Raw genomic sequence first — 26,053 nt, 5'->3', positions numbered from 1 at the left:
ACAACAGATCCCTCAGAAATTCAAAAAATCCTTAATAAATATTACAAGAAACTTTACTCTCAGAAATGTGAAAATCTGAAAGAAATCGACCAATACTTGGTAGTACGCCACCTACCAAGACTTAGCCAGAACAAAGTAGAAATGTTGAACAGGCCTATATCAAGTTCTGAAGTTGCATCAACCATACAAAATCTCCCTAAAAAGAAAAGCCCAGGACCAGATGGCTTTACATCACAATTTTACCAAACCTTTAAAGAACTAGTACCTATATTACTAATCCTTTTCCAAATTATAGAAGAAGAAGGAATACTACCCAACACATTCTACGAAGCAAACATCACCTTGATCCCCAAACCAGGGAAAGACCCAACAAGAAAAGAAAATTATAGGCCAATATCACTAATGAATATTGATGCTAAAATACTCAATAAGATCCTAATGAACATAATCCAACAACACATCAAAAAAATTATACACCATGACCAAGTGGGATTTATCCCAGGGACTCAAGGCTGGTTCAATATATGTAAATCTATAAATGTAATTCAGAACATAAACAAACTAAAAAATAAGGACCATATGATTCTTTCAGTTGATGCAGAAAAAGCTTTTGATAATATCCAGCATCCCCTCATGATCAGAACACTTAAGAAAATTGGTATAGAAGGGACATTTCTTAAACTGATAGAGGCCATCTACAGCAAATCCACAGCCAATATCGTATTGAATGGAGTTAAATTGAAATCATTTCCACTTAGATCAGGAACCAGGCAAGGTTGCCCATTGTCTCCATTGCTCTTTAACATTGTCATGGAAGTTTTAGCCATTGCAATTAGGGAAGAAAAGGCGATCAAGAGTATCCACATAGGGTCAGAAGAGATCAAACTTTCACTCTTCACAGATGATATGATCGTATATCTGGAAAACACTAGGGATTCCACTACAAAACTTTTAGAAGTGATCAAGGAATACAGCAATGTTTCAGGCTACAAAATCAACATCCATAAATCTGTAGCCTTTATATACACCAACAATAACCAAGCCGAAAAAACAGTCAAGGACTCTGTTCCTTTCACAGTAATGCCAAAGAAGATGAAATATTTGGGAGTATACCTAACAAAGGATGTGAAAGATCTCTACAAAGAGAACTATGAAACTTTAAGAAAAGAAATAGCTGAAGATGTTAACAAATGGAAAAACATACCATGCTCATGGCTAGGAAGAATCAACATTGCTAAAATGTCTATACTACCCAAAGCAATATATATAATTTTAATGCAATTCCTATTAAAGCTCCATTGTCATATTTTAAAGATCTTGAAAAAATAATACTTTGTTTTATATGGAATCAGGAAAAACCTCGAATAGCCAAAACATTACTCAGCAATAAAAGCACAGCCGGAGGAATCACGCTACCAGACCTGAGACTGTACTATAAATCGATAGTGATCAAAACAGCATGGTATTGGTACAAAAACAGAGAAGTAGATGTCTGGAACAGAATAGAGAACCAAGAGATGAATCCAGCTACTTACCATTATTTGATCTTTGACAAGTCAATTAAAAACATTCAGTGGAGAAAAGATTCCCTATTTAACAAATGGTGCTGGGTAAACTGGCTGGCAACCTGTAGAAGATTGAAACAGGACCTACCCCTTTCACCATTAACTAAGATAGACTCTCACTGGATAAAAGATTTAAACTTAAGACATGAAACTATAAAAATACTTGAAGAAAGTTCAGGGAAAACTCTTGAAGGAATCGGCCTAGGTGAATATTTTATGAGGAGGACTCCCCAGGCAATTGAAGCAGTATCAAAAATACATTACTGGGACCTGATCAAACTAAAAAGCTTCTGCACAGCCAAGAACATAGTGAGTAAGGCAGGCAGACAGCCCTCAGAATGGGAGAAAATATTTAAGGTTATACCTCCGATAAAGGTCTAATAACCAGAATCCACAGAGAACTCAAACGTATTAGCAAGAAAAGAATAAGTCTTCCCATCCCAGGGTGGGCAAAGGACTTGAAGAGAAACTTCTCTAAGGAAGACAGAAGCACGATCTACAAACACATGAAAAAAGCTCATCATCCTTAATCATCAGAGAAATGCAAATCAAAACTACTTTGAGGTATCACCTAACCCCAGTAAAAGTAGCCCATATAACAAAATCCCAAAACCAGAGATGTTGGCGTGGATATGGAGAAAAGGGCACACTTCTACACTGCTGGTGGGAAGGCACAGTAATACGTTCTTTCTGGAAGGATGTTTGGAGAATACTTAGAGATCTAAAATAGACCTGCCATTCGATCCTATAATTCCTTTACTAGGTTTATACCCAGAAGACCAAAAATCACAATATTACAAAGACATCTGTACCAGAATGTTTATTGCAGCCCAATTCATAATTGCTAAGTCATGGAAGACGCCCAAGTGCCCATCGACGGACGAATGGACTAGCAAATTGTGGTACATGTATACCATGGAATATTATGCAGCCTTAAAGAAAGATGGAGACTTTACCTCTTTCATGTTTACATGGATGGAGCTGGAACATATTCTTCTTAGCAGAGTATCTCAGGAATGGAAGAAAAAGTATCCAATGTACTCAGCCCTACTATGAAGCTAAATTATAGTTTTCACATGAATCTTCACATGTACTCAGTTTTGATATGAGGACAATTAATGACAATTAAGGTTATGGGGGGGAAGCAGAAAGAGGGACGGAGGGAGGGGGGGTGGGGCCTTGGTGTGTGTCACACTTTATGGGGGCAAGACATGATTGCAAGAGGGACTTTACCTAACAATTGCAATCAGTGTAACCTGGCTTATTGTACCCTCAATGAATCCCCAACAATAAAAAAAATAATAATAATAAATGAAAAGATCATGTGTAAAAAAAAAAGTTTCAAATGAAACTTCTAGAGAAAAAATATACAATATGGAAAATTAACTAGATGAACTTAAAAGAAAGTTAGACATTATGGAAGAAAAGATCAGTGAATCTGAAGACAAAACAATAAAAATTATTAGAGTGAAATGTGGAAGTAGAAAAAGTAGGGGAAAAAGGATTAAGAACTGCTATAGACTAGAGGCAACTAAACTCAACATTTTATCGATGATTGGATCCAGAAATAGTTAAAAACAAAACAGCTATGGGGTATTTTAGAGATCATTAAGAAATTTAAGGCCAGGTGCAGTGTGGCTCACACCTATAATCCTAGCACTCTGGGAGACTGAGGAAGGTGGATTGCTTGAGTTCAGGAGTTCAAGACTAGCCTGAGCCAGAGCAAGACCCCATCTCTAAAAGAGCTGGGCATTGTGGCAGGCACCTGTAGTCCCCAGCTATACAGGAGGCTGAGGCAAGAGTCACTTGAGCCCAAGAGTTTGAGGTTGCTGTAAGCTGTGACGCCACAGCACTCTACCCAGGGCAACATAGTGAGACTCTGTCTCAAAAAAAAAAAAAAGTTTAAACATATGCAATATATTATTAGACAATAATATTTATCAACATTAAATTTCTCTTATTTTAAAATAGCTTAAGAAAAAATACCTGGGAGTTACTAACAATGGATTGACTTCAACAGGATGCCTAGGTGTTCATCTTTGTTATGAATCACAAGCTGGTGTCTTAAAGGCATTACTTTTTTTTTTTTTTTGTAGAGACAGAGTCTCACTGTACCACCCTCAGGTAGAGTGCCGTGGCGTTACACGGCTCACAGCAACCTCTAACTCTTGGGCTTACGCGATTCTCCTGCCTCAGCCTCCCGAGCAGCTTTACTTTTTTAATACCTAACCAGGTACTATAACAACTGATACACTTTAATCAGGCCAGCTTCATGTAATTAAACTTTAAACAGATTAATTTTTCATTACTCTGGTTCATTAATAAAATTATATAAACACCGACTAATTTCTGGCTGGGTATGGTAGCCCATGCCTGTAATCTTAGAAACCTGGAAAGCTGGGGTGGGAGGACTGTTTGAGCTCGGGAGTTTGAGCCCTGTCTGAGCAAGACTGAGACCCTATCTCCACTAAAAAATAGAAAAATTAGCCAGATGTGATACATGCCTATAGTCCCAGCTACTTGGGAAGCTAAGGCAAGAGGATTGCTTGAACCCAGTTTAAGGTTACTGTGAGATGATAATGCCATTCTAGCTGAGGTGACATAGTGTAACTATCTAAAAACAAGCAAAGAATAAATAAATGCACACTAGTTTCTTCATATTCTCAAAAAGATATTTAAAAAAATCATGGTGCACTTAAATCTAAGTGTAAAGCATAATAATAACTTATTCTGTGAAAATTTAGAGTCTTATTCACAAAAATTAAAGAAATATTTTTCAATCTTCTTGGTATAAACATTAATTACTAAATAACTAAACCTGTTTCTACTTTGAAAAACAGAGATCTAATAAAATAGCATTTAGAGCACTTTGAGTGCCAGACTTTATGTTCCTTAAGGAAAAGAACAACCATCTTTATTTGTATGTATCTGAAGCCTAGAAGAATATCTCTCACACAGTTGTTTAAACTAAACCTCAGCTGAGGTAGTGATAACCAGTAATATTTAAGCCTCAAACCTGAAATTTCCTCAAATCTGTTTCGTAGTTCCCCTCCTAGAAAACATGCAAAATTTTTTACTTTAGTCCAGTGGGTAATAATTTTCCTAATATAGTAATATGTTGCATTTTCCCTACTTTCCTAAGTAAAAGGTACCTACCAAATGAGATTTGACTAGTAGACTGCATAAGAATTCAGAGAAATTGCCATAAAAAGTACACAGGTTTGCACAATTATAAGAGGGACTTTACCTAAAAAATGCAATCAATGTAACCTGGTTCTTTGTACCCTCAACGAATCCCCAACAATAAAACAAAAAAGTACACAGTTTTAATGGTGAAACTTTGTGACATTTATTATGTTGGTACAAAGGAATGTTTCCTTTTTTTAGCAGAGGTCAGAGGTTATGTTCCAAAAGAGTTGACCTTTTTCTAACTGCCATATTACCACTATACATGTTTACTTAAGCTGAGAGGTAAGCTGAATTTATTTCTTACATTAGAAAATATTTTTGGTGGGGCTAGTAAAATCTTCTGTGTGGTATGAAACTTGTTTCAAGTACGAAATCCTAGAAAACAGAAGCCAAAATATTGGAACTTAAAAATTAATATCATGTTTCAATGGAATCACTTTAAAGTCAATCTATGTTACATGGGCTAGCAATTTTTTTAATATTGAAAGGCACAATTTAGCATTAAAATTAAAAACAAAAAACAATTTTGAATTTAGAACTGTTGGGGCAAAAGCATACTTTTTAGTGTCCGTGTCAACTTACACTAACAAAAAGAAAAGATTGGCCGAAATTAGCATTTTTCAAATTATAGGTCTTGAACCCTTACTAGGCAGTAAAATAATTTAGTGAACTCAACTGAATTTTATTTTTTAAATAAAAACTAATTTCAAGTATGCCAGTATAGGTAACATATGTAAGTACTGTTTCATGAAACTTATTGTAAGGCTGTGTTGTACACATACGGGGGAATGAGTAAAAATACATTTCTTACTGTGAGTTGCAGTCAAAAAGGTTTGAAACCCCCTCATATAGATAATTCTTAATGTTCTATAGATTGTAATCAGAAAAGAGATTGATGCCTTTCCACATACTGCAACATTCATATTCTACAAGATACCATTACAAACTCAAAGTCATTAGCTTCCAGGTTCTTGAATGGGGCTATTTCTAATGAAGTTTAATGTTGTGTCTGGCTCATGTTTAGTACTAAAAATAATAAAAAGAAAATCAATTAATTTGGGCCAGGCACCGTGGCTCATGCCTGAAATCCTAGCATTCTGGGAGGCTGAGGCAGGTGTATTGCTTTAGTTCAGAAGTTTGAGACCAGCCCGAGTTAGAGCAAGACCTCGTCTGTACTAAAAATAGACTAACTAGGCATCATGGCAGGCACCTGTAGTCCCAGCTACTTGGGAGGCTGAGGCAAGAGGATTGCTTCAGCCCAAGAGAATGCGGTTGCTGTGATGATGCCACAGCACTCTACCTAGGGTGATAAAGTGAGACTCTGTCTCAAAAAACAAAATAACAAAAAAAAAGAAAGAAAACAATTAATTTAACAGAATTAAATTAAAATAATCTTTTCCCAGTACATCATTAAGAACACCTGAAAAACCTTTATGTACAACTATTTCTGATGCTTGCTCTTGGCTTGAAACAAAGCTGCTTTTATAAAATAAGCTTTACTTGTTAATGACCTATATTTAATTCAAAGCTACCTAAATATTTAATGGTCAATTGCAATGTAAGTCTACAAAAGGTACTCATAAAATATTCTCTAGTTGCCTTTGTGTATTAAAGTTCATATAAAAATGAGAGATCAAACCTAAGTTCATATTTTTTGATACTGTTAGGATTCATATTCCAATCAAATCTTAATTATTTCACATCCTAATACAGCAGAGGCTCCGTTTCAACCCACCTACCACTAAAAATACCATCTACTGCCAAAAATAAAGCTTTTGGATAAATTTTCCTGTGCAACAAAAGAAAAACTCTCTGTAATTGTTACCAGCCTACTAGGAATTTCATAGTATTTACAGGGACTTGCATTGCACTTGAAAAATAACTGTGATGGAATAATTATAAGAATTTTGGTGTTTAGCGCCACCTAGTGACAGATCTTTGAGTACACTCCTTTACTATCTGTTGCTACTGGCATTCTAGGCACTGTAGTAAAAGCTCAGCACATAAGACCCGCATAAAATATAAATTCTACTTCCAAGAAGTTAAAGTTAGAAAACACATACTCATGGGTTTTTAGCTAAGATCAAGCAGAAGAAATTAAAACATTACTATGGAGCAAAAAGAATCTACAGTAAAGAAATAGAAAATATTGGTACTTCTGGGGTTTCTTCTGGCCTTATAAAGAAACTTTCATATCACAAGCTTTTTCTTTTTTTTTTTTTTTTTTGTAGAGACAGAGTCTCACTTTACCGCCTTCAGTAGAGTGCCATGATGTCACAGGACTCACACCAACCTCTAGCTTTTGGGCTTCCGCGATTCTCCTGCCTCAGCCTCCCGAGTAGCTGGGACTACAGGCGCCCGCCACAACGCCCGGCTATTTTTTGGTTGCAGTTCAGCCGGGGCTGGGTTTGAACCTGCCACCCTCAGTATATGGGGCCAGCGCCCTACTCACTGAGCCACAGGTGCCACCCATCACAAGCTTTTTCAAACACAGGATTAAAAATTAGTTTTAATAAGCAATAACTTTATTATATACTTAACATCACTTAAAACTTCTGAAATCAATATAGAAATAGTCAAACTAGAAAGTGTCTAAGATCAGATATTGATGTTAGTTTAATAAAATCTGTAAATGGAAGCCTTATCTAAAAGATAAAGAATTACCTACTGATGTCGTTAATGTAGTCTGATTCAAGTAATTTAATTGAAAGTAACAAGTCTCTTTTAATACAGTGTGTACACAAGTATTCATTTTGCTATTATTTAAACTGCACATGTATACATTATACTGTGTATGCTGTGTTTCAAAACACAAAAAGGTAAAAGTCAAAACAAAAAAGAAAACAGCATCACACAAGTACTAGGTAGTTTTGAAGCCTGGCCTCTTCTAACTTTCTAGCTACAGATCAGGTTTTGGCAGTTCTACCAATGTGAGACAACTGAAACTTCACTTTCATGTCCAACCAACATTTATATAGACTTTAAAAACCACACTTCTAGAGCAGCAGTGGAGATACATAGTGAGGGAGGTATTCTGGTGAACTTTAACTACCTTAAATGCTAAGTTAAAAAACCCTTGCCAAGCCAATTTTCCTGCCACCTGCATACTTATTTATTCTGGGCAGGAAAGGGATTGGTGGATTACTTGCAATAATCCTACAGTTTTAAAAGAGAAAAACATAAATATGAACTCACCTGATGATTTTATTACCTACTTTAGATAAAATATTATATATTTTACATAAAATAATTAAAGCATTTTTGTCCAGTGGTAGAATCTTGGTCTTATCTAGAAATGGAAACTTAACTTCAGCCTGTAGTTTTATACCTGGACCCTCCCAGTACCAATACAACACCTACCTCTACTCTATACCTAGAGGCTACATTGACACTGAAATTTCTCTTTGAACTAAGTTAACTTTGTCCCTCTATGGTTTGTTTCTCCAAAGTAGGTTAAACCACAAACAATTCAAAATGCCCAATAAGCACCTGAAAAATCTTAGAACCAATGGTGGTAGTTATTTATATCCTCATCAACTTGTTCATTTCCAATCTTACTAAATTTCAAACTTTTTCTGAAACAAAGGAGAATTTAAATTGACTAAACAAATAGTAAACAAAAAAATAAAAGAAACACTACCTTTATATCAAAATTACAATCAAGTCTTCTAATTAACACGATGAAAGCGCCAGATGAATTGTCTTTTAATGGTGGAGGCACTATAGGTTCACAGGCATTCTCTGGTTTTGAATTAATCAAAAAGCCCTGGAAAAGAATTAGCAATAAATTATCTCTCTTACACTCAATGAATTAAGCCACTTACCTCTACAAGCAGCTTTCTGATTTGTTTCATATGTTTTGCATTTTGCTTGATGTATTATCTGGCAAGCGTAATTGCTTCCAACCTCAGAAGTTCTGAAGCTTGATTTCATAAGCATTCAGTTTTTGTTTTTGTTTTGTTTGTTTGTTTGTGACAGAGTCTCACTTTGTCACCCTTGGTAAAGTGCAATGGCATCATAGCTCACAGCAACCTCAAACTCTTGGGGTTGAGCAATCCCCTTACCTCAGCCTCCTGAGTAGCTGGGACTACAGAGGCCCGCCAGAACACCTGGCTATTTTTTAGAGATGAGATCTCACTTTGGCTCAGGCTGGTCTTGAACTCGTGAGCTCAAGCAATCCTTCGGCCTTGGCTTCCCAGAATGCTAGGATTACAGGTATGAGCCACAGCACCTGGCCAGCATTCAGTTTTTTTAAAATAAGTTCTGTCTTTCTTGAATTAAAGTTTTTTTTTAAAAAAATCACACATAAGACAATCACTCCAAGGCAACTACTGTTAACATGATGGTATGTTTTGCAATAATATTTGACATTTCTAAACCAAGCAAATAATTTTTAAAAATTAACTTTTAACTTTCTTTCATGTTATCGAATAATGAAAATGCACATAACAAATTAATTTCTAGGAATTTATTCTATAGAAACACTAGCTTAAATATATAAAATATAAATGGAAAGATGGACACTATATTGTTTTTAATAATAAAAACCGAAAATCATGTATACCAATAATGCAGCAATTTAAAAATTACAGTACATTCATACAATAGAAAAATAATCCAGCCATTAAAAGAAATGAGGTAGATCTATTTACACAAAACTGATGACATATCCATGAGATAACTGAATAGAAATTTAAATTTAAAAAGAAAATATCAAGTTGCATTCCCAGAAATGGGGGATGAATGTATATTAATATAAAATGTTATATGAATGAATATATTAAAAGAGAAAAGCCAAATGATTATCTCAACAGATGGAAAAAGATGAATAAACACATAAAAAGATGACCAAATTTATTCATAAAAAGAAATGAGAATTAAAGCTATGGCATGATGCCTTAACCACAGTTCTGCTTGGTGCTTGAATTGGTCACACACGCCATCTATCTATTCTTCAGGGTTTGGCAATTTTTCCTGCCTTGGATTACACAGGCTGGCCTGTGAAAGGGAATATTTCTGCATGTATTCTGTGTATAAGATGCATCACTCTTTCGGGCGGCGCCTGTGGCTCAGTGAGTAGGGCGCCGGCCCCATATGCCAAGGGTGGTGGGTTCAAGCCCAGCCCCGGCCAAACTGCAACAAAAAATAGCCGGGCGTTGTGGCGGGCGCCTGTAGTCCCAGCTGCTTGGGAGGCTGAGGCAGGAGAATCGCGTAAGCCCAGGAGTTGGAGGTTGCTGTGAGCCGTGTGACGCCACGGCACTCTACCCAAGGGCGGTACAGTGAGACTCTGTCTCTACAAAAAAAAAAAAAAAAAAAATGCTAAAAAAAAAAAAAAAAAAAGATGCATCACTCTTTCATTTACTCATACAATAGTTCCTCTTCTTCATCCCATGAAGCACTTGGGTTTTGCTTTGAAAGGAAATAAAACTGTAGTCATTCTTCCAACAATGAGTTTTTGTTTCACTCCTGTTAAATTTACTCCCTGTTCTCTTTTCTGTGCCTTTCTGCATACACTAACTTTCTTCTTTAATGCCAAATCACATAGTGCAAGAAATCTTTTTCAACATGCTCATAACAGCAATTAAACTCAACCCATTTAGTATCAGATGGCATATGACTACCATCAAATTTCCTATGTCTAAGTGATGATAACTCCATCATGAATTCCACCTGGCTGATAGCAATTTAAAGACACATCCCAATTTCAGAGATGTTAAAGTGTGGGGTAATAAAATGCACTGTAGAATCAATGAAATATGATATGTATACAGACAAAAAAAAAGGATCTGCAAGTGAAATGAAAAAAGGATTTTTGCTTTTTAATCATTTCTGTATTGATAATGAACATGTATTAGTTTTAAACTATAAAAAATTTATAAAAAATGAAGTACACATAAGTTAAAGGTAAAAAAAAAATCCTTTTTGTCTTAATAGAAAATTGAGTAAAACCTTTAAACAAAGTTCTTAAAGTATTAAATATTATCTTCCCTGTGGATGCTAAAAATAACTTACAAAAACAATTTACTAATTCCTATCTTTTCTTCAGAGTCATTTAAAACTAAGTAAAAAGTTTCATCCATAAAGTCTACCAGTGGATAATGAACTTTGCCAATTTGACAGAACTCTCTGGTCCCTAAAATAAGAGTGGCCAACGAGGTGCGTGCACAGTGTCACCCTCCTGCGCCAAACCTTTCTTATTAAACGATTACCTGTTCTGCAATCAAGTATCCTCTTCATCTCTATCTCTGACAGGGCATTTCATGCTAAATGCAGAAGGCCTAAAAAACTGCCAGGGCCCAGAAGCCCAAACCTGGATGACCACCTTTCTTCTCCTTTTTGTTGCAACCTTTTGAGAATTAATTAGAGATGCTGGAAAATAGTACATATCAACTAGTATCTCGGTATCATCAAATACATAATTAAATGTATAATGCCAGGGGTTTACAATATACAAATGCATTGCTTGAAAAAAAAAAAAAGCTTTTAGGACTGTAATATACAATTATCGAAGTAAAAAAAAATCCACAATTTTCAGTTTGATGAGCTGCCACTCATTAAAGTAATAGCACTCTGCAAGCTCCCTCCATCCTTCCTGCCAGTCAGTATTCCCCAACGCCATCCCCAGTGACACTCAGAACTGTTAATGGGTTAGATTTCTTTCTGCCTAATTTTACACTTGACAAAAACAGAACCATACAGAATAATAAATGCTCTTTTCTACTTCTTTCTCCCAGTACTGTATTTGTGAGATTCATCTTTGCTGTTGAGCATCTATACTGCAGAGATATACTTTGTAAATCTTTCAGTTTCATTTCTACATAGTATTCCAATGTGGACTATACCACAGTTTATTCTACTGGTCTTAAGCATGTGGGTGATTTCAAGCTGGTGGCTAGTACAAATACAGTAGGATCTCTGTAAGTTGACTACCCCAGAGACTTCCACAAACTGGTCCACATACGGAGGTGATCACCATAAGGAATTAGGCCTACTGTACTGATACATACATGTGGTACATGTCCAGTCTATGAAAACTAGATCAACTTAAGGAGGTGATCAATGTGGAGAGGTGGTCAACTCTGGAGGTTCTAGTATTACAATAAACAAGCCTTTCTGTGAACATATGTACACAGATCTATTAAACATACACAGAAGTGGAATCACAAGACAAGGTAAGTCACGGAGTTATCAGCTTTAATAAATACTGCCAAGCAGTTTTCCAAAGTGGTTTGGGTTACTAATTTTTTTTTTTTGAAACAGGGTTTCAGTCTTTACCTAGGCATCATCACATCATCATAGTTCCTGCAACATCAGACTCCAGGGTTCAAGCAATCCTGCCTGAGCCCCTCAGCCTCCCAGGCAGTTGGTACTACAGGTAAGCACCACCATACCCAACTAACTTTTCTATTTTTTGTAGAGATGGGGGTCTCACTCTTGTTCAGGCTGGTCTCAAATGGTAGATCTCAAGCAATCCTCCCCCTTAGTGTCCGTAAGGGCTGGAATTTAGGCATAAGCCACTGCACCCAGCTAAGGGTTACTAAATTTTAATTAGAATAGTCAAATCACCTATACATAAAAAGCACAGTAAATTCTTGCTTTAATGCTTCAGAAGACATTTAGAACTATGTAATATTTCGGTGTAAATGTTATAGAGACAGTTATTTTTCTTAACAAATTACACTGGTTAATAAAGTAATAAAGACAAAATTAATGAAGTGATCTTGTTTAAAAGATTGTCCTGGGCTGAAAACAGACTTTCCTTGCCTTCTGCTTACACTGTCAACAAAAAAGCCAAAGGCAAGATAACAAAGCATCTTTCTTTTAGCAAGAGTGTAAAAGTGCAAGGGAGAAAAGTGCTTAATGTGTTTGTTAATGAATATCTGAAATTATGAATTAATAATAACTACAGTAATAGCAAGAAGTTAACGAGTCTCATATTTGCTGAGTCATGACACTCAGCACTGTGTGTCAGGCATTATGCCCTTTAAATGTACTAATTTAGTCAATCTCTGCAATAACTTTGTGAGGCAGCATTTATTAATATGACCCCCATTTTACAGATAAGGAAACTAAGTCTCCAAAATGTTAGGTAATTTGTGTAAGGTTATACACAGCAGGCATGAAATCCCAGAAGTCAAACTCCAGACCCTGTGTTCTCAATCACTATGCTGTACCACCTCCTAAAGAAAAAAAAATGGGCAGTAAATGGCGGGAAAGACATTAATGAAAATAAACAAGCCAAATGTTTGTCTAAAAGGCAATTGAAGCTGATTCTAAAATTTGATACAAATACTTCAAATGATGATGATGTCAACATAATCTTTCTGTGTTTAACATGTAGACCAAAAAGAATTAAAATGATAGGGCAGCGCCTGTGGCTCAGTGGGTAGGGCACCAGCCCCATATACCGAAGGTGGCGGGTTCAAACCCGGCCCTGGCCAAACTGCAACAAAAACAAATAGCCAGGCGTTGTGTCGGCCACCTGTGGTCCCAGCCATTAGGGAGGCTGAGGCAAGAGAATCGCCTAAGCACAAGAGTTGGAGTTTGCTGTGAGCTGTGACGCTACAGCACCCTACCAAGGGCGATAAAGTGACTCTGTCTCTACAAAAAAAAAAAAAAAAAGAATTAAAATGATCAATCAGATTTTATCAACTACAGCTTTTCTAACGCAAGACAGATGACTCTATACTAACAACTTAGTAGAATGCTAAAATATTCATTGTCCTTTTCTCTAATTTTTTTATATTTTTAATTTTTATTTTTTAGACATTATATTTATATATTTATGGGTACAATGTATAATGATCATGTCAGGGTATTTAGGATATCCATCACCTGAGTGTTTACTGTTTCTGTATGTTTGGTACATTTTAAGTCCTCTCTTCTAGCTATTTTGAAATGCAGAATGCTTATTTGTTCACTATTGTTACCTAACTCTGATATGAAACATTAGAACTTACTCCTTCTGACAAACTACATAATTATACCCATTAACGAGGTTCTCCTGTCCCTCTCTTGGACACCCTTCCCAATCTCTGCTATCTAACATTTTACTCTTCTTCCTCCCCAGTTTCAAGAATCCATCATTCTATTCTTCTACCTCCATGTGACCAATGTTTTTTAGCTATTAAATGTAAGTGAGAATATATGATATCTGTCTTTTTGTGCCTGGCTTATTTCACTTAATATAATAACCACCAGTTCCAACTATGTTGTTGCAAATGATATGATTTCATTCCTTTTAATGGACACATAATATCCCATTGTATATATGTACCAATTCTCTTTATTTAGTCATCCGTTGATAGACACTTAGGTTGATTGTAAGTGTCTTTGCTCCTGTAAATTGGGCTGCAATAAGTATGGGAGTAGAGACAGCCCTTTGATACGCTGATTTCTTTTGGATAAATTCCCATAGTGGGATTAGTAAATTATGTGACAGTTGTATTTGCAGTTTGAGAAACCCCCATACTGTTTTCCATAGTGCCTATACTAATTTATATTTAATTAATGGGTACATAATAGCTATATATAAAGTGATATGATGTTTTGATAAGGCATACATGTGATTAAATTACCTTATGTTATGTTTTGATGAAGCATACAATGTGTATTAATCAAATAAGGGTAATTGGGGTAGCTACCATCTTAAGCAGTTGTCACTCCTTGGCGTCGTAATTCCACCAAGACTTGTAGAAACATTGCAATTCCACTCTTATAGTTATTTTAAAGTATAACTTATTGTTAACTCTTGGCATTTTGTTGTGCTATCAAATATTGTTCATTTTATCTAACTATATTTTTGTACCCATTAACCATTCCTACTTTATCCACCCTACTCCCTGCCCCTTTCACCCTCGGGAAACCATCATTCTACTTTCTATCTTATGAGATCAATCATTTTAATGTTTACCTACCATACTTGAGGGACAACATGTGAGATTTGTCTTTCTGTGTTTGGCTTAATTCACCTAACATAACGCTTTCCAGTTCCCTCCATGCTGTTACAAACAACAGTACTTTATTCTTTTTATGGCTGATTAATTATCCACTGTGTGTATACGTACTACATTTTCTTTATCCACTCATCCATTGGTGGACACTTGGGCTATACCTTTTTTTTTTTTTATGCCAGAATGTATTTTTTTTTATTTTATTTTTTATTGTTAAATCATAGGTGTGTACATTTGTATAATCAAGGGTGCTGGTTTCATATACAATCTGAAATATTCTTATCAAACTGTTCAATGTAACCTTCATGGCATTTTCTTAGTTATTGTATATAGACACTTGTATTCTGCCTTTACTAAGTTTCACCTATACCCATTCTAAGATGCCCGGTAGGTGTGGCCCCACCAATTACCCTGCCTCCACCCTGACTTCCCCCTCCCTTCCCCTACCTTGGCCCTTTCCCCATATTCTTGTACTATAGTTGGGTTATAGCCTTCATATGAAAGCTATAAATTAGCTTTGTAGTAGGGCTGAGTACATTGGATACTTTTTCTTCCATTCTTGAGATACTTTGCTAATAAGAATATGTTCCAGCTCCATCCATCTAAGCATGAAAGAGGTAAAGTCTCCATCTTTCTTTAAGGCTGCATAATATTCCATGGTATACATGTACCACAATTTGCTAGTCCATTCGTGGGTCGATGGGCACTTGGGCTACTTCCATGACTTAGCAGTTATGAATTGGGCTGCAATAAACATTCTGGTACAGATGTCTTTGTTATATTATGATATTTGGTCTTCTGAGTATAAACCTAGTAAAGGAATTATAGGATCCAATGGCAGGTCTATTTTTAGATCTCTAAGTATTCTCCAAATATCCTTCCAAAAAGAACGTATTAGTGTGCATTCCCACCAGCAGTGTAGAAGTGTGCCTTTTTCTCCGCAGCCCCCCCCCCAACATCTCTGGTTTTGGGATTTTGTTATGTGGGCTACTCTTACTGGGGTTAGGTGATATCTCAAAGTAGTTCTGATTTGCATTTCTCTGATGATTAAGGATGATGAGCTTTTTCCCATTTGTCTGTAGATTGTGCGTCTGTCTTCTTTAGAGAAGTTTCTCTTCAAGTCATTTGCCAACCCTGGGATGAGATCACTTGTTCTTTTCTTGCTAATACGTTTGAGTTCTCTGTGGATTCTGAGGGCTGTCTGCCTGCCTTACTCACTATGTTCTTGGCTGTGCAGAAGCTTTTTAGTTTGATCAGGTCCCAGTAGTGTGTTTTTGATACTGCTTCAATTGCCTGGGGAGTCCTCCTCACAAAATATTCACCTAGGCCAATTCCTTCAAGAGTTTTCCCTGCACTTTCTTCAAGTATTTTTATAGTTTCATGTCTTAAGTTTAAATCTTTTATCCAGTGAGAGTCTATCTTAGTTAATGGTGAAAGGGGTAGGTCCTGTTTCAATCTTCTACAGGTTGCCAGCCAGTTCACACAGCACCGTTTGTTAAACAGGGAATCTTTTCTCCACTGAATGTTTTTTATTGGCTTGCCGAAGATCAAATAACGGTAAGTAGCTGGATTCATCTCTTGGTTCTCTATTCTGTTTCAGACATCTAAGTTCTCTGTTTTTGTACCAATACCATGCTGTTTTGATCACTATCGATTTATAGTACAGTCTCAGGTCTGGTAGCGTGATTCCTCCTGCTTTGTTTTTATTGCTGAGTAATGTTTTGGCTATTCGAGGTTTTTCCTGATTCCATATAAAACAAAGTATTATTTTTTCAAGATCTTTAAAATATGACAATGGAGCTTTAATAGGAATTGCATTAAAATTATACATTACTTTGGGTAGTATAGACATTTTAGCAATGTTGATTCTTCCTAGCCATGAGCATGGTATGTTTTTCCATTTGTTAACATCTTCAGCTATTTCTTTTCTTAAAGTTTCATAGTTCTCTTTGTAGAGATCTTTCACGTCCTATGTTAGATAAACTCCCAAATATTTCATCTTCTTTGGCACTACTGTGAATGGAATAGAGTCCTTGACTGTTTTTTCCGCTTGGTTATTGTTGGTATACATAAAGGCTACAGATTTATGGGTGTTGATTTTTGTAGCCTGAGACATTGCTGTATTCCTTGATCACTTCTAAAAGTTTTGTAGTAGAATGCCTAGTGTTTTCCAGATAGACAATCATGTCATCTGCAAAGAGTGAAAGTTTGATCTCTTCTGACCCTATGTGGATACCCTTGATCACCTTTTCTTCCCTAATTGCAATGGCTAAAACTTCCATGACAATGTTAAAGAGCAATGGAGACAATGGGCAACCTTGCCTGGTTCTTGATCTAAGTGGAAATGATTTCAATTTAACTCCATTCAATACAATATTGGCTGTGGGTTTGCTGTAGATGGCCTCTATCAGTTTAAGAAATGTCCCTTCTATACCAGTTTTCTTGAGTGTTGTGATCATGAAGGGATGCTGGGTATTATCAAAAGCTTTCTCTGCATCAATTGAGAGAATCATATCGTCTTTATTTTTTAGTTTGTTTATGTGCTGAATTACATTTATAGATTTACGTATATTGAACCAGCCTTGAGACCCTAGGATAAATCCCACTTGGTCATGGTGTATAATTTTTTTGATGTGTTGTTGGATTCTGTTTGTTAGGATCTTATTGAGTATTTTTGCATCAATATTCATTAGTGATATTGGTCTATAATTTTCTTTTCTTGTTGGGTCTTTCCCTGGTATGGGGATCAAGGTGATGTTTGCTTCATAGAATGTGTTGCGTAGTATTCCTTCTTTTTCTATAATTTGGAAGAGGTTTAGTAATATAGGCACTAGTTCCTCTTTAAAGGTTTGGTAGAATTCTGACATAAAGCCATCTGGTCCTGCGCTTTTCTTTTTGGGAGATTTTGTATGGTTTATGCTATTTCAGAACTTGACATAGGCCTGTTCAACATTTCCACTTCATTCTGGCAAAGTCTTGCTAGGAGGCGTACTTCCAGGTATTGGTTGGTTTTTTTCAGATTTTCATATTAATGAGAGTAGAGTTTCTTATAATATTCGTTAAGGATTTTTTTGAATTTCTGAGGTGTCTTGTTATTTCATCTTTACCATTTCTGATTCATGAAATTAGATATTTTACTCTTTTTTTCCTGGTTAGATTGGCCAAAGGTTTATCTATTTTATTGACCTTTTCAAAAAAGCAACTTTTGGATTTATTGATCTGTTGTATAATTCTTTTGTTTTCAATTTCATTTAATTCTGCTCTGATTTTGGTTATTTCTTTTCTTCTGCTGGGTTTGGGGTTGGAATGTTCTTCCTTCTCCAGTTGCTTGAGATGTCCCATTAAGTTATTAACTTCCTCTCTTTCCGTTTTCTTGAGGAAGGCCTGCGGTGCTATAAATTTTCCTCTTAGGACTGCCTTTCCAGAGGTTCTGATAATTCGTGTCTTCATTTTTGTTTTGTTCCAAAAATTTGGTGATTTCCTTCTTACTCTCATCTATAACCCATCTATCCTTCAGCATAAGGTTATTTAGCTTCCATGTTCTTGTATGGGTATGCAGATTCCTGTTGTTATTGAGTTCAATTTTTATTCCATGATGGTCTGAGAAGATGCAAGGGATAATTTCTATTTTTTTAAGTTTGCTGAGGTTAGATTTGTGGCCCAGGATGTGGTCGATTTTGGAGTATGTTCCATGGGCTGATGAGAAAAATGTGTATTCAGTTTTGTTGGGATGAAATGTTCTGTAGATGTTTGTTAAGTCCTGATGTTGAATGGTTAAGTTTAAATCTAAAATTCCTTTGCTTAGCTTCTTTTTGGAGGATCTATCCAGCACTGCTAAAGGGGTGTTAAATCTCCAACTACTATGGAACTGGAGGAAATCAAATTGCTCATGTCTGTTAGAGTTTCTCTTATAAATTGAGGTGCGTTCTGGTTGGGTGCATAAATATTAATAATTGAAATCTCATCATATTATTACCTTTAACAAATATGAAGTGTCCATCCTTATCCTTCCTTATTTCGGTTGGTTTAAAGCCTATTGCGTCGCGAATAGGATTGCAACGCCTGCTTTTTTCTGCTTTCTCCATCTATACTCCATTTGCCTGGAGTATAGATGACCATCCCTTCACCTTGAGTCTATATTTGTCATTTAATGAAAGATGAGATTCTTGCATGCAGCAGATATGTGGCTTAAGTTTTTGTATCCATTAAGCCAAACTGTGCCTCTTTAGAGGACAATTTAAACCATTCACATTAATTGAGAATATTGATAAGCCTTTCGAGAGTGCGGTGGACATTTTTAATCCTTTTGCAACTGTGGAAATTGGAATTTGATTAAAATTTTCTGGGTGGATTTACTTTTGTGGTGGAGGATTATGCTGGCCTTTATGGAAGATATGTCTGAGAATATCCCGGAGTGCTGGTTTAGTTATGGCAAATTTCTTCAACATGTGAATGTCGTTGAAGTATTTAGTTTCTCCGTCATAAATGAAACTCAGTTTAGCTGGGTACAGGATCCTGGGTTGAAAGTTATTTTGTTTTAGGAGATTAAAAGTCGATGGCCATCCTCTTCTAGCTTGAAAGGTTTCAGCAGAGAGATCTGCAGTTATTCTAATATTCTTGCCCTTGTAGGGGATGGTTTTCTTTTGTCTGGCTGCTTTCAGAATTTTCTCCTTCATTAACTTTAGTGAAATTGATTATGATGTGTCTGGGAGATGTCTTATTCAGGTTGAGTCATGCTGGAGTTCTGAAACTGTCTGCTATCCGAATTTCAGAATCTCTTGGCAATCCTGGAACGTTCTCATTCATAATCTCATGGAGAAGAGACTCCGTGTCTTGTGAAGGCACTTCATCACTTTCAGGGATCCCTATAAGATGAAATTTGGTTTTCTTTGAATTATCCCAGAGCTCTCTCAGAGAGTGATCTGTTTTTGCCCTTCATTTCTCTTCCTTTTTGAGAGTTTGGGAGCATTTGAAAGCTTTGTCTTCAATGTCAGAAATCCTTTCTTCTGCTTGCTCCATTCTGTTACTGAGGGATTCTACTGTGTTTCTCAGATCTTTGAGGGCTGCAACTTCTTGTCTCAATGTGTCAAAATCTTTGGTTATTTGGTCTTTGAATTCATTGAATTCTTGAGACATCTTTTGGGTTACTGCTTGGAATTCTAATTCGATCTTACTTGATATCCAGATTCTGAATTCGATTTCTGACATCTCATCTATTTGTTTGTACATGGGATCTTGTGCTGTGTCTGCCCCACTGATCCTTGGGGGACTTCATCTACTCTGATTATTCATATTGCCAGAGTATTTCCTTTGATTTCATGTCATGATTGTTTTTCACTGTTGCCTCTGGCCGTCCTCAGAGTTGGGGTGCTGTCTCTCCAAAATTAGACCCAGGGGAATCACTGTATTGGTGCTGGATCTTTGTAGGGAGTGACCCTGTGTAGCTCTTCTGGGGCTGCCCCAGCCAGGAAGTTCTGGTTATGGGAGCAGCTCCAGAGTGTGATACCCCTGGATCCAGCAACGGAGGGGGAGGACATGGGGGGGGGGGTGTGCGCGTGCACAGTTCTGGTAGTGCCTGGCACCCAGTGACTTTGACACAGAGGTCCCTGGGCTCCAGCAGTCTCTGGCCAGGAGAAGGGCTCCACGCAGAGGCAGGGAGGGCTCCGGAGGGCACACGGCTACCAGAGTCCTTGGCCAGACAATCGGGTGATATGTAGGCAGGGAGGGTACAGGAGGGAGGACCTGGGGTTGCGAGGCTCCTAGAGTTCCTGGTCAGGGCATGTGGAGGCCCAGTGGGCAGGGTAGCAGGTTCCTGCGCAGCTCTTACCGGGTCCAGGAGGTTCCGGGTGCAGCTCTTTCGGAGGTCCAGGAGGGTGCCAATCACGGGTCCCACTTCCGGAGGTGGGAGGGTGGTGATCACGGGTTCCAGTGCAGCTCTTCTGGAGTTCCGGGTGCAGTTCTTCCGGAGGTCCGGGTGCCGATCTCGTGTCCCTGCGCAGCCCTACCAGAGGTGGGATGGTGCCAATCATGGGTCCTGGCACAGCTCTTCCTGAGGTCCAGGTGGGTGCCCATCGCAGGTCCCAGCGCAGCTCTTCGGGAGGTCCTGGAGGGTGCTGATCGCAGGTCCTGACTGGCTGTACCTTTTTTTATATCATCAGAATAAGATTAACCTCACTGTAAATAGCATTTCATCTACATGTAAATTAACAAAATCATCTCCCAAAGTTTATTACTTCAAAATAATTTACAGAAATGAATAGTTTGCTAGTGACCTTGCCGTTGAAAGGATAAAAGGGGACAGGGTAACAAATCATAGGATAAAAGGATAAAAGGGGACAGGGGTAACAAATCATAGTTAGTGACCAGAATAAAGTTAGGAAATAAGATAAATAATTTCCTTTTTAGTCAAATTGATATAGAAATATTTAATTAAAAGGAAATCATGAAAGACCTGGTGAACATTCTTTTTATCTTTCTATTGTTAAATTTAGTTCTTAAAGATAACAACATAATTGGTAAAAAAAAAAAAAAAATCAAAGACTGTGGCTTTCAGTTTTCTTTTCCTTGACACCTTAGTGGTTTGTCAGGATTTTGATTTTACAATATTCCAGCTCTATGAAGAAAGGACTACCTGTTAATGTGCTTCTCATGAGCACACACAGATAATGCTTCATTCATTCCTAAAGACAAAATGACTCTGCCCTCTGGAACATGTTAGATGTCACATTATTATCACAACCACCTTGTCATCATTCTTAAAAAAAAAAAAAATCCAATCAGGCCTTACCATTCCAATCTAAACACTGAGCCAACAGGATGTGCTACATACAAGAAGACAGTTTCTCTACAAAGAAGAATTCTAAATAGATTGTGCTTATACCGGCAATACATATCCTTTACAATTGCCACATAATCGATACAACCCAGTAAAGCATAGTTATGCATAATTTATCATCTATAATACTTGACAAATCCTCTAAAAACATAAAAATTTTAAGTGTTAATAAATTACATAACTCTTAACAAAATCTTTGATAGCAAGAGTTCAGAAACAAACACAGAAAGTAAATCCATGAAAACTTGAGAGGCATTCGAGAAATACTCCTTCTGTTTTGTAAACGAAAGTGAATCATGACTAAGCAAAATGCTTTTGTAATGAAACCAAAAACATATCGCTTTCTAAAAACAGAAAGAAGGAAACAGACCTTCAATTATCCATTACCACAGCACTTGCCATTTACAACGTGCAGTCTGTCACCATTAACTCAATTCATAGCTGAACACAACCTGGTTAACTAACGTTGAACACAATTTGGTTATCAATCTGATTAAAAGGGTCAGAACTTAAAATCACCGATGGGAATGAGCATATCCTAGCTATAAAAATTATTTCAGCACACAGTATCCAAAGAGGATGGCAATTGGCAAGAAGAGATTATACAGGTAAACAATTAAAAGAAGGGAGAACAATTAGAACACCTTAATAATAGTGTTGGTATTGCCACTAGTTTTTCTTTAATTTCAAAAGTGATGATTACTCATTTATTAAATGAAATAGGGAATATGTTAAATATAGAAAATAATGAATTATTTCATTATGGCAAATTATCATTTAGAGAAGAAGAGAAATATTACCAAACTCTCCAAAGTGGCTGGACACTCTTATATACCAGCAGTATATTTAATACCTGGTTTCCCATAACCTTGCCAGCTATTGATATTATTGTCATATTTTTACTAATCTAATGAGTGTGAATTGGCATCTAGTTATAAAGCACACAAGAAAACATTTTGAAGAATATTCAAAAATAGCAAAAAACAGACTTCTTACATATTTACCAATATAAGAATAAAAATATAAACTGTCACACATTCATAAGATATAGTATACAACAGTTAAAATGAATTAGGAATATATAACAGCATAAATTTCAAATGTAGTGTTGGATGAAAACAGCAAGTTTAAAAACCAACCAAACAAAATTTAAAAGCAAGCTCAAAAATGTTTATAAATGTATATATGGTAAAAAATGTGTTTTACAACATAAATGGAAAAATACAAATAAGTTTCAGGATAATGATCATCTATGAGGGTAGAGAAAAGGGAACAGAATTTGGAAGGATAATAAGGATGGTTCTTCAATTGTCCACTGAGCAGTTTTAAACAAATTTTAAAAATAAAAGAAAGAAAATAAAAAGGAAGTTTCTATAGTATCTGTAATACTTTATTTGTTCTTTTAAAATATGGTAAATATTAACATCTAGGTCGCAGGTATATATGATGTTCTATTATTCCCCTACTCTATGCTTGAAATATTTCAATTTTTTTTTTTTTTTTTTTTTTTTGTAGAGACAGAGTCTCACTTTATGGCCCTCAGTAGAGTGCCGTGGCCTCACACAGCTCACAGCAACCTCCAACTCCTGGGCTTAAGCGATTCTCTTGCCCCAGCCTCCCGAGTAGCTGGACTACAGGCGCCTGCCACAATGCCCGGCTATTTTTTGGTTGCACTTTGGCCAGGGCCAGGTTTGAACCCGTCACCCTCGGTATATGGGGCCGGCGCCTTACCGACTGAGCCACAGGCGCCGCCCCGAAATATTTCAATTTTTAAAAAGTAAAAGCAATCTAAAAGTCCAATGACATAGGGAATTGGTTACATTGTGGTATAATTCTGCACTGTAATAAACTGTAGAACTCTGAATGATGATATGAATGCATATATTTTACATGAAAAATTATCTATGATATTGGATATGCAGGATTGCCAAGTTTTTTGAGTTGTAAAACAGCACATACAAATACATAAACTAATAGATAAACAATTACATGTCCACCAGAGAGAAAAACACAAATTCAAGTGGGCAGGGGATGGGGGCAGCGAGAAGGGGAGGCAGGAAGGAGATTGGTAAAGCTCTCACTTAATGAGCACAATGTAAAGGATACAGAACAACCCCTGAAAGGCTCAACTACAACTTGGACCTTACCTAACAAATGCAAGCAATGTAACCTAGTTGTTTGTACCCTCATATTAATCTGAAATAACAAAAAATAAATAACACTTTTGGCTAAGAAACCAAAATATCTTTTAATAGAAAATGACTAACAAACTATGATCATTCATATTCAATACCAAGCAGTGTTTAACACAAACATGCTAGATTTATAGGTGCTACTGTGAAAAATCTTTGTAACACAGGATAGGTGAGGGAACCACATTACAGAGTAATTATGGCAGTAATATCTTATCATTCTTGATGCTTCAAATTTTCTGAGCTGACGATGACTCCTACCTCCCCAAAGCAGACTAGAACAACAAAAATAACAAGTATACTGTATTTCTCAACCACTTTCATAGCTAGGTATTTCGTCAAGTACATAGCTAATAACTACATGACCCAGAATCGATCAATCAGAAAAATCCAGGTGTTGGATTTGGAAGTACCCATGTGGGGAAACAGTCTGGCACAGGATTTCTCTTTGATTAGTTTGGGTGACAGTAGAGACAGAATCTTTTGAGGTAAACCACAGCAATGTTTTGAGGCTTCCAAATGAGAGGAAGAAACAAGTTGGTCTGTGTATCCAGTGGCTCCACCAGTCTCCTTTGAAGCTGGTCCTATGGGTTCTCGCCCTTTTATTAAGATCGAGTGGACCTTCTTTGGGTTTTTTTTTGGGGGGGGGGTTGTTTGTTTGTTTGTTTTTGAGACAGAGTCTCACTATGTCGCCCTCGGTAAAATGCCATGGCTTCACAGCTCACAGCAACCTCAAACTCTTGGGCTCAAGTGATTCTCTTGCCTCAGCCTCCCAAGTAGCTGGGACTATAGGCGCCCACCACAATGCCCAGCTAGTTTTTTTTGCAGTTGCCATTGTTGGTTAGCTGGCCTGGGTCAGGCTCGAACCCGCCAACTTTGGTGTATGTGTCTGGTGCTGTAACCACTGTGCTACAGATGCCGGGCCAAGTGGAGCCTCTTTGAAGCTGGTCCTGAAAGGCGGTTCTGAGTTTCACTCCTGCAACATTGTGGAAACTGCATCTCTAGACTATACTTGAATTTTATAAATTCCTTTTTGGGGGAGACCTGGGAAGCACCTGAAAAAAGCCCTGAAGTTGCTTTTCTCTGTTGTGAATAAATAGTTTTTAAAAGGTAGATTTGGACAGACACGCGCACACACACACACAGCATTCCACCTGAAGATGAAGGTGGCAGGCAGGTTCCTATAAGCCAAGGAACGCCAAAGGCTGCGGGGAGGCTGGGGCGGAGCCCCTTGGGACCGTCAAAGCTCCATCAGCACATCCAGACCAAGGAAGTAAATGTCTGGCGCTATAAGCTCTCCACTTTGTGGTACTTCGGCAGCCCTCAAAAACTGATATGAGTGTCGGTGCGAATAAAGCATTGAGGAAAACCATCCTGCTAGATCATTCTGAGTCTGTGCTTCCAAGGCATCTGAGAAAGGACCCAGGAGCCACCTGCAGATGGTGTCTGACAAGCAGGCGCCCTCCACTTTTGCTTCCTGGCCATCTGCACTGTTAGAATTTTCTGCCATATCTTCATAGTACGTGTTTTTAGAAAATGAGAACAGAAATTTGCAGCCACGTGAATGCAGGGCCTACCCAGCCCCCAGTTTATCCCCTAAGCCGCCTCCTCTTGCAGGTCCCTTCATGGAGCAGCCCTCAGAGGGTCCTGGGGCCTCAAGCAGCTCATCCTTCTTCAGGCCCCTGGCTGAAGCCACAGGGCTGCTGGTCAGGGACACACTGATGTGGTAGAAATTCTTTCTTTCCTGGGTGCCCTTCTCTGTATGCTTCTTCCCATGGGCAATGTTTTTTTTAGAGATGGGGTGCCACCCTGTCACCCAGGCTGGAGGGAAATGGCGTAATCACAGCTCAATGCAGCCTTCAACCCTTGGGTTGAAGAAATCCTCCTGCCTTGGCCTCCTGAGTAGTTGGGACTACACATGCACCCCATCACACCTGGCTAATTTTAAAACTTTTTTCTCAGGGACAGGGTCTTGGTACATTGCCCAAACTAGCCACAAACTCCTGGCCTTAAGTGAACCTCCTGCCTCAGCCACCCAGAGTGTGGGGTTACAGGCCTGAGCCCTGCACCCATCTACACCCCGGCATTTCAATTGATCTGTTCTGAAGGGAGGTGAAGACATGTTGGGTGGGGGTGGGGGAAACAGAGGGACCATGGTAGCATTGGGGCATTGGCAGGAGCTTGTAGGGAATTTCCTCACTCAGTCCTCAGAGTCTAGGAGCAGCAACAGCCCAGCAGCAGTGAGCATGCCCAGAACTGGTTTCCAAAGACCATCCTCCTACAAGGAACCAGGGCTCTGCAATGGACCAGATGAGTCCC

General features: G+C 37.6%; 1 protein-coding gene across 2 annotated transcripts in view; it reads right to left on the bottom strand.

The window, feature by feature from the left end:
• Window positions 1–26,053, bottom strand: part of RNF13 (ring finger protein 13) — a 182,015-nt gene that overhangs the window by 107,212 nt on the left and 48,750 nt on the right. For both annotated transcript variants that reach the window (XM_053599620.1, XM_053599621.1), the window contains one exon: window positions 8,395–8,520. In XM_053599620.1, the coding sequence (XP_053455595.1) occupies window positions 8,395–8,520 (126 nt within the window). Of the gene's footprint in view, window positions 1–8,394; window positions 8,521–26,053 lie in introns of those variants that run through there.

Source organism: Nycticebus coucang, chromosome 8, assembly GCF_027406575.1.
Source record: "Nycticebus coucang isolate mNycCou1 chromosome 8, mNycCou1.pri, whole genome shotgun sequence".
Classification (NCBI taxonomy): Eukaryota; Metazoa; Chordata; class Mammalia; order Primates; family Lorisidae; genus Nycticebus; species Nycticebus coucang.
Note: the sequence above shows the minus strand (reverse complement) of the source record. Positions and strands in the feature narration are given on the sequence as shown.